Source organism: Ambystoma mexicanum, chromosome 5q (assembly GCF_040938575.1).
Source record: "Ambystoma mexicanum isolate Mex_15411 chromosome 5q, UKY_AmexF1_1, whole genome shotgun sequence".
In the NCBI taxonomy this organism is placed as follows: Eukaryota; Metazoa; Chordata; class Amphibia; order Caudata; family Ambystomatidae; genus Ambystoma; species Ambystoma mexicanum.
In genome coordinates this window covers 667,147,303-667,163,201 of record NC_090933.1, presented here as the reverse complement: position 1 = coordinate 667,163,201, position 15,899 = coordinate 667,147,303, and the positions used below count along the sequence as shown (strand labels likewise).

General features: G+C 49.6%; 1 protein-coding gene across 2 annotated transcripts in view; it reads left to right on the top strand.

The window, feature by feature from the left end:
* ARMC1 (armadillo repeat containing 1) overlaps positions 1 to 15,899 on the top strand; it is a 515,376-nt gene that overhangs the window by 162,244 nt on the left and 337,233 nt on the right. For both annotated transcript variants that reach the window (XM_069621117.1, XM_069621116.1), the window contains exon 3: positions 9,157 to 9,248. In XM_069621117.1, coding sequence (XP_069477218.1) covers positions 9,157 to 9,248 — 92 coding nt within the window. The remainder of the gene's footprint in view (positions 1 to 9,156; positions 9,249 to 15,899) is intronic.

The following is a 15,899-nucleotide window of genomic DNA, read 5'->3' as shown; positions in this document are numbered from 1 at the left end:
TCTTTAAGTGACTAGCGATTTGGAGTATGGCTGAGTGATGCCTGGTGAGACGGCCATTGTGCATCCAGAGCAATCGATGATGGGCTCGGGGAACCACGCGAGTGCTACCTGTGCCACCATTCATATGTGAATGTGGCATGGAACGAGGCATTTTCTGATTCCTGAACTCCTATCTTTCAAGATAGCTGTTGCTGTGAGCAGAGTCTAAGTTCTCTTTTGCCTTCCCTCCAGGGGTCTTCAGTTGTAGGATGAGATTTGTGTCTCCAAGGGCATGTTTCCTGTGGCGAGATCCACATTGAAGGTTCGTGAACCCCTCCGGTTCGGAGTGAGCGTGGGGCACCCTTGTAGTCCATGTAATGCATATGAGAAACTTTCGTTTTGAATTCCTTTTGCTGCTCCACCCAGGGCTGATTGAGCAACTGGGGAAAAGACTGATCTGACTAGAGACTATTACATAGCGTTCACAGCTGATAATAGTATAGGACAACTGAGGTGTTCAGCCAAAGAAATAATTGATCTAGGTGTGACAACAAGACTGCAGGTCAAATGGGTGAATCCAATTTACTGACAGCACAACCAGCTACCCGTTTACATCTTCACCTAGGTACAGAGAGTGAGTTCTGTTGGATAGGAGTGCATGGTTTGAAGTTAACAGAACTCCTTTAACTTCGTGTTGGCATATGCCACCGCAGAGTTGCTAGTTTGTAGTCCCTAACCTTGGAGAATGGGGTTTGGGGGGGTGAACCTCTGCTCACTGAACCTGCACTACAGGATCTCCTTTGCTGTTTCTGGCCAACTTCCATTTTGGGATTCCATAGACCAAGGGCTCCTTGGTTGCCTTCTGTATGTGCCACCGACTCCACCTGGCTCTTTAGTGCTTTCTTTCCCTCCTCCCCATCGGTTTGTGCACTGCTGCTCATCCTAATGCCCTTCCCAAAATCAATTTGGCTCTGTTTAACATGCCAGCATCAGCCTGCTACTGATTTGCGTTCTACAGCTTTTACGCCGATGATGCAGCCAGGAGTTCCTGCAGAGCAGCTCAGTGGTTTCCCCACCTCTATAGTCTCACTCAATGGATTCATCAGCTGTTGTGACAGGCAGTTCACCTGGAATGTTCTTTTCTCAACCATACCATTCTTGGCCTCTATCCCCATGGCAGCCAGAATTGCACGACAGGGACTGTTGCATGTTTTGCTGCAGACAATGGTGCATGTACGTGAACCAGGGTTTCTGAGAGAGTAAGAACTAATGCACTACAGCAAGTAAACCCCTCTGTTGTGGTGCATCAGCAACCCTTACTATTGGTCAACAATATTGTTGTGAGCATACCATTGGAGCTTGTGAACTTAACTGTCATGACAGTTTTCTGAGGAACTTTAATTCACTAGAATTAATTAAAACCAATAAAATCATGAAATGTGTGCACATTTAGTGGTGGTACTGGTTATTTGAATCGTGACAGAGGAAATGGTACTCTGAATAGTTGTTTAGATACCCAGCCCTGTGTTGCCGGTGTAGAAACCATACACTACTGTTGAAAACCTAGCCTAAGGGGTTTAGAAAAATTGTTCCAAACGGGAAATCTATCAAACCCATGGCTTACTAAAGAAGTAAAATCTGCACAAAAGCCAGACGGTCTGCACACCTTAGGTTTTCCAGGTCTGATTTATCCTTTGATTTCAAGATGGGCAAAACAAAAACCACAAGTTCTAGAATGCAGAGAATAAAATCCCAACTAGATGAAAATCTCAAACGGGAACGGGGAAATTGACAACCAGTACAAAGAAACCCTATAAGGGTCAGCAGTACAAAGGGGTGCAGAGGCTTACAATGTACTTGTGCCATACCAATGCTTTCGGGTGTTTCACCATCAGGCAAGACAGATTTTTGGAAACAATAAGAACAAAAATCCTCAACAAACAGTCAATATTACCAAACAGTAAAAATGAAGACCACTGCAACCCTATCCTCCATCTTCAAACATTGCTTAAGCTGCAGTTCTCTGATCCATCCTTCCTCCAGGATAGTGATACAAGTATGTTCCCATATAAATCTTTAAAAAGAAAACTCTGAAACATTGGTAAACACAAGAGCTCTTCTGACAAGCCCACTTAGTTGCAGTGAACGAAATCTGTACTATCAAATGTAATCTCCGCATAGGTGTATTCGCTTATCTTGCAATGGCCACTCACTTTGATGATCAAGAATTATTTTTTTATTACCAAAGCAATCTTGAACTTTTTTTTGACATTCACGATCTTGTTATTCATAGAGGTCTGGTTGTGGCTTTGGAAGAAGATGGCAGTTCTGGGTGAGTTCTCAGTTCGACTAAAGCTTGCAGATTGCCAGGACTAGTGTCTCCATGTTTGTGAACACTGTAAAACTTTAGATACCATTCCTGTGCATGTAGCTGAATTCTTAAAATGGCGTAAACTAAACTTCGAATGGATTGTGTCCTCCAACGTATTCCACATCTTTGACATGTGATGTCCACGGCTGTGCACTTCGGAAACTTTTTCGTCAGAGGGCGTCCTTCGTCGATGGTGTCAGGTCGATGTCCCTCGAAGGCCTCCGTCGAGGGCGACGTCACTGGATGTTATAAATGGGACAGTGCCCATAGCCTCAGTTCCGGTTTTCCCACGAACGTGTTGCTTCGTGTTATTCGGTGCGCCTCGTGTGTTCATCGCTACGATGTCTTTCTCTTCGACCCCTCAGACTCCGCGGTCTGGCTTCAAGACCTGCCGGGACTGCAAGTCCAATATGTCGCTCACCGACCTGCACCGCATTTGTTTGTGGTGCCTGGGTGAGTCGCACGACACAGACGACTGCTCGAAATTTCAGTTGCGACTGCCAAGGCCTTGCAGAAGGGGAAGCTTCAGGCAGGTAGGGGCTCTAAGCCTGTTAAGTCCCGAAAGTCCAAGTCCAAGGGGGTTTCCACCGACGACTCGAGGGGCAATTATTCGCGTCGGAAGGAGTCCCAGGGATCTCGGTCCCTGAGTGGTTCCTGCCATTCTTCTTCCTCGTCCAGGCACTCTAGGAAGTGCCGTCACCGGTCGCCTTCCCTGTCCTCCTCAGAGGATGGTGCCTCAAGGAAGATAACGTGCCCAACTAAGTCCTGGACTCCGGAGGAATGGGCAGCGTTTAAAGAATTTTTGTAGTGATTTATTATTATTATTTTTTGTGCATTTTTTTAAATTATTTTTTTCAATCACAGGGCACGGGTCCGGTCGCGCCTTCTGACGAAGCCGGCCAGGATCGGTCATGTACCATGGCTCACACGCCTTCGGGCTCGGGTCCACGGCGCGACTCTCGTGCCTTCGAGGTCCTGTACGGACAAGGATTCGAAAAGTCGCAAGAGACGTGTCTCTCTGTCTCGGTCCTCGTCCCCAGCGAGACTGCAGCTACCTGTTGAGGGCTCGATGCCGGCGTTGACTAGGTCGGCGCCGTGTCCGTCCGACTCGGCCGTCGACGCTTTAACATCGTACCAGCCCACGGCGCCGTCGGCAACTGTGTCGACGTCGACTCCGAAGCCTTCGGCGCTCACAACGTAGAGTTTGTCGATGCTCTCGGCGTCTAAGCCTTCGGTGCGATCGGCGCCTTAAGGGATTTTTTCTCAATTTGCCTTTGGAGTACCCGGATATCTGGCTACTGGGAAGTCTGTGCAGCCAGTTTTGGCCTCCAGGCCATCTTCTGTCTCCAGGCCTGGGTTTCAGCCTCCTCTGGATGACATTTATGAAGAGGATGAAAGGTCTGAGTTTGAGGACCCTGGTGAGCTTGATGAGGCTCCACTTTTTTCTGGTGACAGTCAGTTGGAGAAGCTGAGGCAGACCCTCCATGATGACAGTGGGTTGGACACTTCTCCGGAAGTGGAATTCGGTAGGCCTGAGCCTGGGGCTCATGCAGAGTCTTTGTACACGAGGCTCATGGCGAGGGTCTCGGAGTATCTGGGCTGGTCCAGTCCTCCTGAAGACTTTGTGCAGGATAATCTAACAGACATTTTAGATCAAGGTCCGTCCTCTGACCCTGTTTTGCCATTTCATCTTACCTTGCAGAAAAGGGTGGCAGCTAATTGGCAGTCTTGGAATCTCTTCAGGCTGTTAATAAATCTTTAACTAAGAAATACTGCCCTTCCGTTAGCGACCCCAGCTGTTTATCTACTCGCCCCACTCCCGAGAGTTTGGTGGTTCTGGTGGCTACGGCCACCTCGAGGCAGGCAGCGTGCCCTACCATTCCTCTGGATAGGGACGACAAGCGCTTTGACGGTTGGGCCCGGAAGGTATTTTGTGCTGGGAGAATGGCATTGAAATCGGTCAACTCCACTTGTTCGTTGGCAAGGTTCTCACCCACTCTGTGGAACTGTTTCGTTAGCGGCTGAGCATATTCCCAAGGGGGAAGAAAGGGATGGGTTCCTTTCTCTTGTGCAGGACGGCAAGGATGCCATGTGTGAATCCCTTCAGTCGGGTCTGGATACGGCCGACGGTTTTAGCCGATTCATGGCTGCGAGCACCATTATACGCAGATTTGCGTGGTTGCGGAAGTTGGGTTTTGCTCCGGATGTGCAGGTCCGTCTTCTCAACATGCCCTTTGATGGCGCACATTTGTTTGGCAGCAAGGCTGACGAGAGCTTTGAGAGGGTGCATACCTCGAAAGCTGCGGCTAAATCTTTGAGTGCAGCTGTGCATCAACCTCCTCCTTTTCGTCCTAGGGGACAGCAATGGAGGGGGAAGTTCTTTTTGTTAATACTCATCCTTTGGTTGAACGAGAGGGGCTGCCAGTCAAAGGGGCCAGCAAAAAAGTACCCGAGCTGTTAAGGGAAATTGTGGTGCCAAAGCCGCTCGGGCAGCTGCCGCAGCCGCTTCCAAGCAGTCATGAGGCCATGTCCCATGTTTCGCCAGTTGGGGGCAGACTGTCTCAGCATCTTGAAGAGTGGCGAGCCATTACTTCAGATGCGTGGGTTCTGGATACCATTGCCCACGGCTATTGGCTTCCCTTCCTTCAGCGGCCTCACGACAATCCACCTGGGAAACTCTTTGAAGCTTCCAGATCCGCTCCTTGCGCAGGAGATCTTGTCCCTGCTGGAGAAAGGCGCTATAGAACTGGTGCCTGTAGCGGAGAGGAACAAGGGATGGTATTCACCTTATTTTTTTTATCCAAAAGAAGGACAGGGATTGAGACCCATCTTGGACTTGCGTTGGTTGAACAAACTTCTCCGGAAGGACAAGTTCAAGATGGTCACTCATTCTCAAGTCCTCCAGGCCCTTCAACTTCAGGATTGATTGGTGTCTCTGAACCTCAATGATGCTTACTTTCATGTGCCGATCCATCCAGCGAACAGAGTACCTGAGGGTTGCGGCTGGCGACTCGCACTTTCAGCTTCGGGTCCTGCTGTTCGGATTGACCTCTGCCCGAGGGTTTTCACCAAGCTAATGGTGGTGGTGGTGGCAGCGTACCTCAGGCGAGGGGGGGGGATTCACGTCTATCCCTACCTGGACGACTGGCTGATCCGGGCACGCTCTCCCGAGCAAGCGTTGGATCACCTCGGTCTCACCTGCCGCACCCTCCACAAGCTTGGCTTCTCCCTGAATTTCAAAAAGTCGCATCTGACACCTTCCCAACAGCTCCAGTACATCGTGGCTGTGTTAGACACGTCCTTGGGGTAGTGTTCGCCTTCCAAGGTAAGGGCTCATCGCATTGTGCAGATGGTCGACAAGTTTCAACATGCCCAGAGTCTCCCGGCCTTCGAATTCTTAAGGTTGATCGGCCTCATGGCATCATGCATTTTTCTGGTGCCAGAGGCCAGGATGCAGATGAGATCCCTGCAATGGGCTCTCAAGATGCAGTGGTCACAGTTCTCAGGCAAGATGTTGGATCCTGTTCAGATTCCACTCTCGGTCTCCCAGGATCTTCTGTGGTCGGCCAACGAAGGAAACCTGATGAGGGGGGTAGCCGTTTTGGCAACCATGGTTGGAGGTGACTCTAGTGACTGATGCTTCCCTCACAGGATGGGGCGCTCATGCAAAGGATTTGACTACCAGCAGTCGTTGGACTCAGTCGGAGGCCAAACTCCACATCAATCTGTTAGAGCTGAGGGCCATCAGGCTAGCCCTGAAAGCTTTTCTGCCTTTTGTACGGGGGAAGAGTGTCCTGATCATGACGGACAACACAGTGGCCATGCAATACCTCAACAAAAAAGCGGAAAAGGGGTAGGGTCACTCACGTTGTGCAGAGAGGCGATACAGCTCTGGTTCTGGGCCATCCAGCAGGACATTTAGATCTCGGCAGTTAATCTGGCCGGAGACGAAAATGCGGCGGCGGATGCTCTGAGCAGGCAGAGCACGATCTCTCACGAGTGGGAGTTGGCTCAGGAAGTCCTTCAGGAGATCTTTGGCCTTTTGGGCACCCCGCAAGTGGATCTCTTCGCCACCAGTGTCAACCGGAAGTGCAAGAGATTCTGCTCAAGGGAATTTCCTCCAAGAGGAGCTTTAGGAGACGCGTTAGTGGTGGATTGGTCATTCCCACTGTTGTACGCATTTCCTCCAGTCCCCGTCATTCCTCAGTTGTTGCGGAGGTTAGGTTCCCACATGATCCTCATTGCTTCGTATTGGGCCAGGAGAGCGTGGTACCCGGACCTTCTAGAAATGTCCATCTGCCCACCACGCTGTCTTCTCTACCGAGAGGATCTGCTCTCTCGCGAGTGGGGGGCGGGGGGCTCAAGTTCTCCATCCAGAGGTCAATACTCTCAACCATCATGCTTGGTATCTGAAAGGTTCAGGTGTAAGGATTGGAACCTCCCGGATGGCTTGATGTAGGTGTTGCTTTCGGCCAGGCGGCCTGCAACAAAATCCCTGTACCCTTGCCGCTTGCGTAAGTTCTGTGACTGGTGCAGAGGTCACAGTGTTGATCCTTTTCTGTGCTCCATTCCTATGGTTTTGTCTTTCTTAACTTTCTTTGGCCCACAGGGGCCTTCAAGTGGGTACCATTAAGGTTTACCTGGCGGCGCTGTCTATCTTTAAGCGCTCGTCTGAAGAATGTTCTTACTTTAAGATTCCTTTTGATTTCTCAGTTTCTTAAAGGACTGACTAATGTATTCCCGCCGTCCCATTTCCAGGTGCCGGTTTGGAATTTGAATTTGGTTTTGAAATTTCTCATGGGTGCTCCGTTTAAACCTTTGCACTCTTGTCCTTTTGAGATTACTGTCCTTCAAGACTGTTCTTGGTTGCGGTTACTTCTGCTCGCAGAGTGAGTGAATTGCAGGCACTTTCATCTAAGCCACCCTTTACTGTGTTCCACAAGGACAGGGTTGTACTGCGGGTACGTCCCTCTTTTCTACCCAAGGTAGTGTCTGAATATCATTTGAGTCAAAAGGTGGTCCTTCCATCTTTCTACCTTCCTCCTCATCCTGGTAAGGAAGAGGAGCGACTCCATCGGTTGGATCCTAGGAGAGCTCTGAGCTTTTACATTTCTAGGGTGTCCAGGGTCAGAGTCGACGATCAACTCTTTTTAGGATATGCTGGACACGGTTTGGCCCAGGCCGTTACCAAACAGACCTTGTCCAGGTGGATTATCCTCACCATTATGGAGTGTTACCGGTTGGTGGGTAAGGACCCTCCTGATGGCTTGAGAGCTAATTCCACTAGGGGCATGGCTACTTCCACAGCCCTCCAGGGGCAATGGAAGTAGCCAGTAGGAACATATGTGATGCAGCCACATGGGCTTCAATCCACACTTTTGTTAAATTTTACTCCCTGGATGCAATCCATGGTCAGGATATGGCCTTTGGGAAGGCGGTTCTTTATTCCGCAATCTAATTTGGTACTCTAAATTCTTTTCCCTCCTCAATTACTAGTACTGCTTTGGGAGTCTGTCAAAGATGTGGAATACGTTGGAGGACACACTCCATTCAAAGAACAAGTTACTTACCAACTGGTAACGTTCTTTCGACTTGGAGGAACATCAACGTATTCCACATCGCCCTCGAAGCATGCCGCTCTGGAGAATTTCCTATGATATTGCAGCTTCAGTTTCCGCAAGGGTAAGTGCAGTCAAGCAGGCATGAGACTGATGCCACACGTTCTGAGGGAAAAAACTTAAACTGAGGCTACGGGCGCCGTGCGTCCTATTCATAACATCCGGTGACGTCGCCCTCGACGGAGGCCTTCGAGGGACATCGACTCGACGCAGGACGCCCTCTGCCGAAAGTTTCCGACGTGCACAGCTGTGGACATTACACGTCAAAGATGTGGAATACATTGGAGGAACATCCAGTCGAAAGAACTTTACCAGTTGGTAAGTAACTTGTTCTTTTGTTTCAGCTAAATCATGCATTTAATCAAATTACAATAATTGAATTCCTAACCCTGCCCCACACTTCATTTTCCCTGCTTGCCTTGGAAATTAAGGCACTGCACCCTGGCATCCACCCTGAGTGTATTTTTGTTTTCTTTTTAGGCAAAACTAACTGCGTACTCGCTGTAGCTCATTTAGCACAAAATCCTAGCCCTTAGCATCATAGCAATAATATGCTCTCTTCATGCCGTTCCAGGTGTTAACAGCATGCCTTACAGGTGAACATGGGCAGTGTGCCGCTACCACCCAGTACTGCTCTCGGAACACAGCATTGCTTCCTAAATAATAAAGCCTTCTCAGTGTAAAGAAAGCCGGTTTTATTCCATCCTACATTGTTTCAGAAATGCATAAATAAATGTTGGCTTTGTTCTAAAAACGTCTATAAAACGGCATTTAGTACCTCAAAAGTTGTGCACTATATGAAAAGCTAGTAATGTGTTCACATGGCACTTTTTTCTCCCGACTTCACTAGTTAACCTTGTGATCTCCTTCTAGAGTTTCATTCTCTTTGAACAGTTTCCGCAACTTGGCTGACACTTTGGTGAAGTAGGGTCCATGTGCGTTGCACTTGGACTGTAAGACCGGAGAATGTGATCCATCATGCACCAAATGCGCTTTTGGTATATACATGCATTTATATCCCATAAGCAAGTAACGGTAGAGGTAGCGTAGCTAGCATTTTCAAGATGTGCATACCTTTATGTTGCCCCATTCGGAACAAAATCATGTTTGACCTTTTATTTTTCCTGACGCTTCTTGTAAACGAAACAAATTTAAGAAGCTAATTTTTCATCCTTTCATGTTTTACAGGCCCTACGATATTTAGCAGAATGTCGAGCAAACCGGGAAAAAATGAAGAGCGAACTGGGTATGATGCTCAGCTTGCAAAATGTGATTCAAAAGTAAGTCTTCAATTGCTATGTTAAAGTGTGTATCTCTCTACCCCCTTACCATCCCCCTTTATCTCCAACCCCCAAATCCACCATGAAATCTGACCATGTACAAATCAAGTGATGCAAATGGGAAAGTGTGTGAATTGTAATTGTTTATTTGTAAAGCGCGTATACACAAGTCCAGTGCTTCAAAGCGCTTACACATACTTTTCAATTTGCGTCACTTGATTTGTAGTTTTGCCAAGTTTCGTTGTGTATTAGTACTATCTGAAGTGAGCACTTCTAAATGCTGTCTGCCTTATTTTTTATACAAGGCAATTGACTGTTTAAAGATTCCGGCCTTCAGTAGATTTGCACATGCCATGACTGACACTACCCCATCCCTTCGTGCCTCTTTGAGAGCATAGCAGCAGTGTTTCTTTCTCTTGGATGCTTGCATGTTCTTTTCAGTGCCCCACTTAAATCTTTTGTGTCGGAACCTCTGTGTAAAGCTCTTTGTACAGGAAACCAATCGGAAGCGATGGGACTTTCTAGAGGTGAATTGTCCGTCTATTCCAGGAGCCTCATTCTTCCTATGCCTGATTAATTAATTTGAAGATTAGGAAAGACTGCAAATAAATGACTTTGTTAGCCTAACTAAGGTCTAATCCATTGTAGTAACACGTTTTATACTACCCTTGTCTAATGCGGTACATGAAAACGTAATATATATTTCTGATGCTTGTTAATCTGCTTAGAATCACATGCTGTGCATATGGTCCGACATCCAGTGGTAACCGCAGAGTATTGCATTTTGTCTTTCGGGGACCGAAAGGGGATGTCAGCATAGGCGTGTCAGTAACACTATCCCTATCGTGATGTGTGTAGTACCCAAAATCCCTCACGCGCCGAGGTCCCTCTGATTGTTTTTTTCCGCCCAGATAACTGGTCGCCCTATAGCAGAGCTCTTACTAGAGACCTTGTTTATCTTTACCGAATTGTCGGTTTATTCCCCGTTAAGTCACTTCGCCCAACAAGAACATCTTTGACGAAGACTACGGGGTAATCGCCTACGGCTGTGGATTTCGGCGCCTAAAATCAGGCGGCCGGATCTTCCACGTGGTCGGGCCCTCTGGCCGACCTATACAGTAGGGAGGAGAGGAGAGTAGGGTTGGGGTGGCTATATTGTTTAGTATGCCTTTCCTCCTTTCCCCTCTTTTCCCTGTTGGTCTGGTCATCCTTCCCTTTGGCTATTGAAAGGACTCCTTTTAGATTCTGCCATAAGTGTAGGGTCAGATATCCTTGGAAGGACAAACACACGACGTGTAACGCCTGTCTCCCCCTAGAGCATGACGAGGAGCAGTGTGCGGTGTGCAAACTCCTTCGGCCCAAGACCCTTAAGGAGCATCGTGTAAAGCGGTGGGCTGCGTACAGCATGTCACGCATAGAGCCCCCTTGCCCCACCGCCACGCCAGCTGAAAGTGACGGAGGTACTTCGGATGACCAAACGTCCAATGCGGATGTTATAGACCTTGAGGCGGACACTTCTAGGTCCGCCACGCCCGTCCCCGACCCTTCCAGGCTCGACTCTGGTCTTGCTACAGGGACTACACCCGGCGACAGAGGCGTACAAGCGCATCGCACTAAGCACACAACCCCTACGCCATTTCGACGCCTTCATCGAAAACTTTGCCGGTTCCCTCTGATCGTTCAGATCCAAAGCCTTCCCCGCATCCGCAGCAGCGTTTTGCGACTGGGCAATCTAAACAAACTAAGGGCGTTTCTCCGAAACCTACATGCGTCGAAGTGCGGGAGCCCGACGCTTCGCTGGTTTCCAAGGCCTCGGTAGGCCCGAAAACTGTGGCTAGGCCTCTACCCGGAAAACCAACCGCTAGGCCCCCTAGTGCCGCGGACGGTATTACAACTGCCAACAAATCACCTGAGCCTTTGTCTCACGACGATTCGGTGACTATCGAAAGTATCATCGGAAGAATCGCAGCGGCGGTGGGCCTTACTCAGGTTCCGCCTAAGGTTATGGGCCAGGCCGCGGAAAACCTTTCGGCGGATTGGGTTCCGATTCCGATGAGGCCTACGAAGATAGTCGAGAGCCTCCTTCCGACACCCTGAGAGGTTCCCTTCGATGCCACAGTGCGAAGAACATCGTTTCTCCTCGCGTAGGCCCGTTTGGGTCCTCTAAATGGACTATAGACAAATTTGAGGGTTGTATGGATCGGCTGGAGCAGATTATCAGTTCTTCTGATTATCCTCCCCCGAAAAGGGCTCGGGTAGACCCTACCCTAACCTCCAAATTCAGGAGGATCAGTCTCATGTTTTCCAACAAGATGACGTGGTCCAGATGGACACATATAGAGACATCTATAATGAATAAGAAGCTTCTTTTCTCAAATTATGAGGAGGATCAACAGGATACTAGGGACAACTGGGAGGAAACCCAGCAGGAAGGTCAAGACCCTTGGACACAGCAAGATCAGGACACTGATGTTTTGTGCCTAGACTCTCTTCCGCCCACCCCGGCTCGCCAGGCATCCCCTGTGGATGACCAAATGGCTTTCAACTCCATGTTGAAGAAAGCAGCTGAATACTTCAAAATTGCCACGCAAGAGGCGGTACCTGAGCAGGATTTCGTGGAGGATATTATTAAAGAAAAACCTCTGGCGAGTCAATCCATCCCCCTCCTTAACTCTGTTAAGAGACGGGTAGCTCCCTCATTGGTCTCACCTGCTCAGACACGTGCAGTAAAACGGAGAGTCGAAAAATAATTTCGACCTGCTCCTTCCGATTCCCTATATATCAAAGGGCACTCCATCCCAGACTCAATGGTAGTGACTACCACTCGAAAGAGGGCAGGGGTACCCCTTGCCATGGAGGAATCACCACCGGACAAGGAGTCTAAGCGGCTGTATGCCCTGGGCAAACGTGTCACGTCAGCAGCTGCATACACTATTCGGGTTGCTAATAATACTACTCTGTTAGCAAGCTATGCTGATGGCCAATGGAATTTGCTCCAGGAAGGCCTCCAAGAGGTTCCCGTACCCGCCAGATCAAAGCTTCTCGCCGTTGTTTCGGAGGGAAGACTGGTTAACCAGAATGTGGTGAAGACCCTGGATACTGCGGAAACTGCAGGCAGGTCTCTTGCACCAGGGACTCTACTGAAAAGACACACATGGCTGCGTACATCAGGATTTAGACCTGAGACCCAGACCTCCCTCATTAATAAACCCATTGAGGAGACTAACCTCTTTGTGAAAGCAGTAGATGAAGCGTTGGAGACAGCCAATAAGGAGCATTAGACTATAAGGTCTCTGCACCAAATTACACAAACCCTCCAACCAGAGGGGTAATAACTCTCGGCGGTCCTTTCGAGGGCAAGCCTGTGCTGGTCAAAACAACTACGGCACGGGTAACTTCAACACTAATCAAACATCTGGAATCCCCACTTACTACCCCTCAAGGGGTCAGAAACGCGGCAAAGGTAGAGGCAGAGGCCCCAATCCCAGAGGAGCCACAGCCTCTGGTCAGAAATGACCACCAAGTCCCCTCCCATGTCACCCCGGTCGGGGGGGCGATTAACATCTTTCCTCCAGGCATGGGAGGGAATAACTTCCGATCAGTGGGTCTAAGAGACGGTCGCCCACGGTTGTGTGGAATTCGACCAACCTCCACAGTTCAGACTGCCGCACTCACGGCGCCTTTCACCGGACCATCTGGAGATCCTGATCCAAGAGGTGGAAGCACTGCTGGGAAAGGACGCCATAGAAGCCGTCCCTATTCTTCAGGTAAACGAGGGTATTTATTCAGTGTACTTCCTTTTACCCAAAAAGGATCTCACCATGCGTCCTGTTCTAGATCTGCGCCCAGCGAACAAGTTTATAAAACCCCAGAAGTTTCACATGGTAACAATGCTGGAGGTGATCCCATTGCTGAAACATGGGGACTTCATGGCAACGTTGGACATGAATGATGCATACTTTTATATTTCGATGTTGCCAGCGCACAGGAAATATCCAAGGTTCATGATCCAGGACAAGCACTACCAATTCAAGGTACTCCCCTTTGGCATCGCCCCCGCACCAAGGGTGTTTACCAAAGTCCTGGCAGTGGCAGCAGCACACCTGCGCAGACTATCAGTCCCAGTTTACCCTTACCTTGACGACTGGCTCATTACGGGGGACTTGTTCGCTTGTTTTTCGAACACCCAAAAAACAGTAGATCTCCTCTTCAGCCTGGGTTTTTCAATCAACGAAAAGAAATCCAGCTTAGTCCCCAGCCAAGTAAAACAATTTCTGGGAGCCCTATTTCGGACGGAAGACTGTCTTGTCTTCCCCTCTAGCGAGAGGGTTCAGAACATGCTCTCTCAGATTCCTCAATATGTAGCCAGTCGGGAGGTGACGGTTCGCAAGGCCATGCGTTTGCTAGGGATGATGGCGTCATGTATATTCTTCAGCATTGGATCTTTCATGGATTCACATGCTTAGAATATTCCCCGTCGTCAGGCTGGGAATCCCCGGTACATTATATAGACCCTTTCCCGTAGGAAAACTTTTTCGACGCTTATGCGTCCTATCCACCTCGTTTTGTATCATGCGTGCCCGCGCCGTCAGGACGCCATGATATAAATACAGGACCCGCCCCCGCGCTCCCTTAGATTTCAACCGTCTTTCAAAGTAGTGGGATCCTCGCGGTTACTGCTAATTGAAGTTAGGTTGTGTTTTCGCTTCGGCGAAGTTACGTTCTGAAGAAAATATGTCCGGAAAAGCTTTATTCCGTCCTTGTGCCACATGTGGACTCAAAAAAGTCTATGAAGGGGATGCCCACATGGATTGTATCTACTGTCTCCACCCGCACCACACGGCGGATACATGCGAGAAATGCCAGGGTTTCTCCCAAAAAACCCTTAAAGACCGGAAAAGAAGGTTGGTCGACTGGCTTAACGACGGAGCGGGTGCCTATCCGGCATCAGAAGTTGGCTCCACGGCCTCCAGGAGCAAGTCGGAACCTCCCTCGAAGAAGGTGAGGCCTGTCGAAAAATGCCCTGCGGACAAGCATGCGGGGAAGCATGCTGGGTCTTCCTCATCACACAAAAAGTCCTCCTCCTCATCCTCTAAGACGGAGAGGCAAGCGGCATCAAAATCCTCCTCAGGGGACCGTCCTAGGTCTTCCGTGAGTCGAGACGCTTCAGCAGGGAAGTCGGCAACGAAATCGGCTACGAAGTCTAAAGGCTCGGTGCCGGCGACTGGCTCGTCGACCCCGGTATCGCTGACGATGCCGATTACTATTCAGGCAGCAGCGGTGGGGATTCCTTCGTTGACGGGGACTCAATTTATGGCCTGGCAGGCAGAGGTTTGTGAACCGGCCCCCCCTGAGGTCCTGCTGCAAGACACGGCCTTGCCGGGGTCGTCGGTGGAAGGAGAAGGTGACATGGTTATGCAGCCGTCGGACTTGGGCCTACGGCCTTCCAATACGTCGACGACGAGTGCGAGTGGGGGTGTGGTCCCTCTATCCTCGACGTTGCGGACCCCCCAGACGGTTTTGTCTCTGGATGTGCTTAATACACTTCAGAAGCTCCTGCAGCGTCTGGATACGCAGATCCCTCAGCCTGGCACTTCATCGTCGATATTTTCTGCACCTTCCGTCGACGAACAAGCTCAAGCAGCTCGCACGACGACCAAAAGCCCTTCGGCCTCCCAGGTGGTGAAGGATCGTCCTCGAGTGCAGGAGGAGGGTGAGCTATCGGAGTCCGATTCTATACGAGGTGACTCAGGGTCGGACATCTCCCTGTCACCGTCGAGGGACCCAACATGGAATTCGGATGTAGAGGTAGAGTCTACGAGGAGCCAGGCACAACCATCTTCTTCGGATGATGTGGGAGCCTTCCATGCAATGATGGGGAAAGCGTGTTCCGAGTTCGGCTTAATTCCTGAGGAGCAAAAGAAAGATTGTTTTCTTTTTGATCACATGGGTCAAAGGAGGAAATCGGTATTTGCCATCCCAATCCTGGACCACGTATGGCAAGAAGGCCTCAAGACGATGCGTCATCCGTTCTCGGAACTGGCTATTAAGGGGCGTATTGAGAAAAAGTTTAAAGCTCCGGAGTCCACTCCAAAATGTCTAACATCACAGCCACTGTCAGACTCTGTGGTATCGGCGGCAGCGGCTAGGAAGGCCAGAGTACAGCAAAAATGTTCAACCCCTCCAGAAAGCGAGGCAAGGAGACAGGACGCCTTCGGGAAAAAGGTGCTCTCAGTCGGCGCCACGACGGTAAGAGCAGCCAACTCCTTAGCGATTGTATCGCGTTACGATAGGGAGATGTGGCATAAAATACCCCTATCCTAGAACACCTGCCGGAAGAACATCGCAAAGCAGCCATGTTACTAGTACGGGATGGTGAGGAGGCCTCGAACCATGCAATTAATATTGCGGTGGACCTAGCAGAGTCGGGGTTCAAACAAATCAATCATGGCGTAGTACTTCGTCGACAAGCGTGGCTCAAATGTACTACTTTTAGACCTGAAGTCCAGTACAAAGTTCTAGACATGCCATGTGAAGGAGAACATCTGTTTGGAGACAAGGTTGATGAAGCCTTGAAGGGGATGAAGGAAGACACGGATACCGCTAGGTCTCTTGGCGCCCTCCAGACAGGTAGAAGTTTTCGCTCTTTTC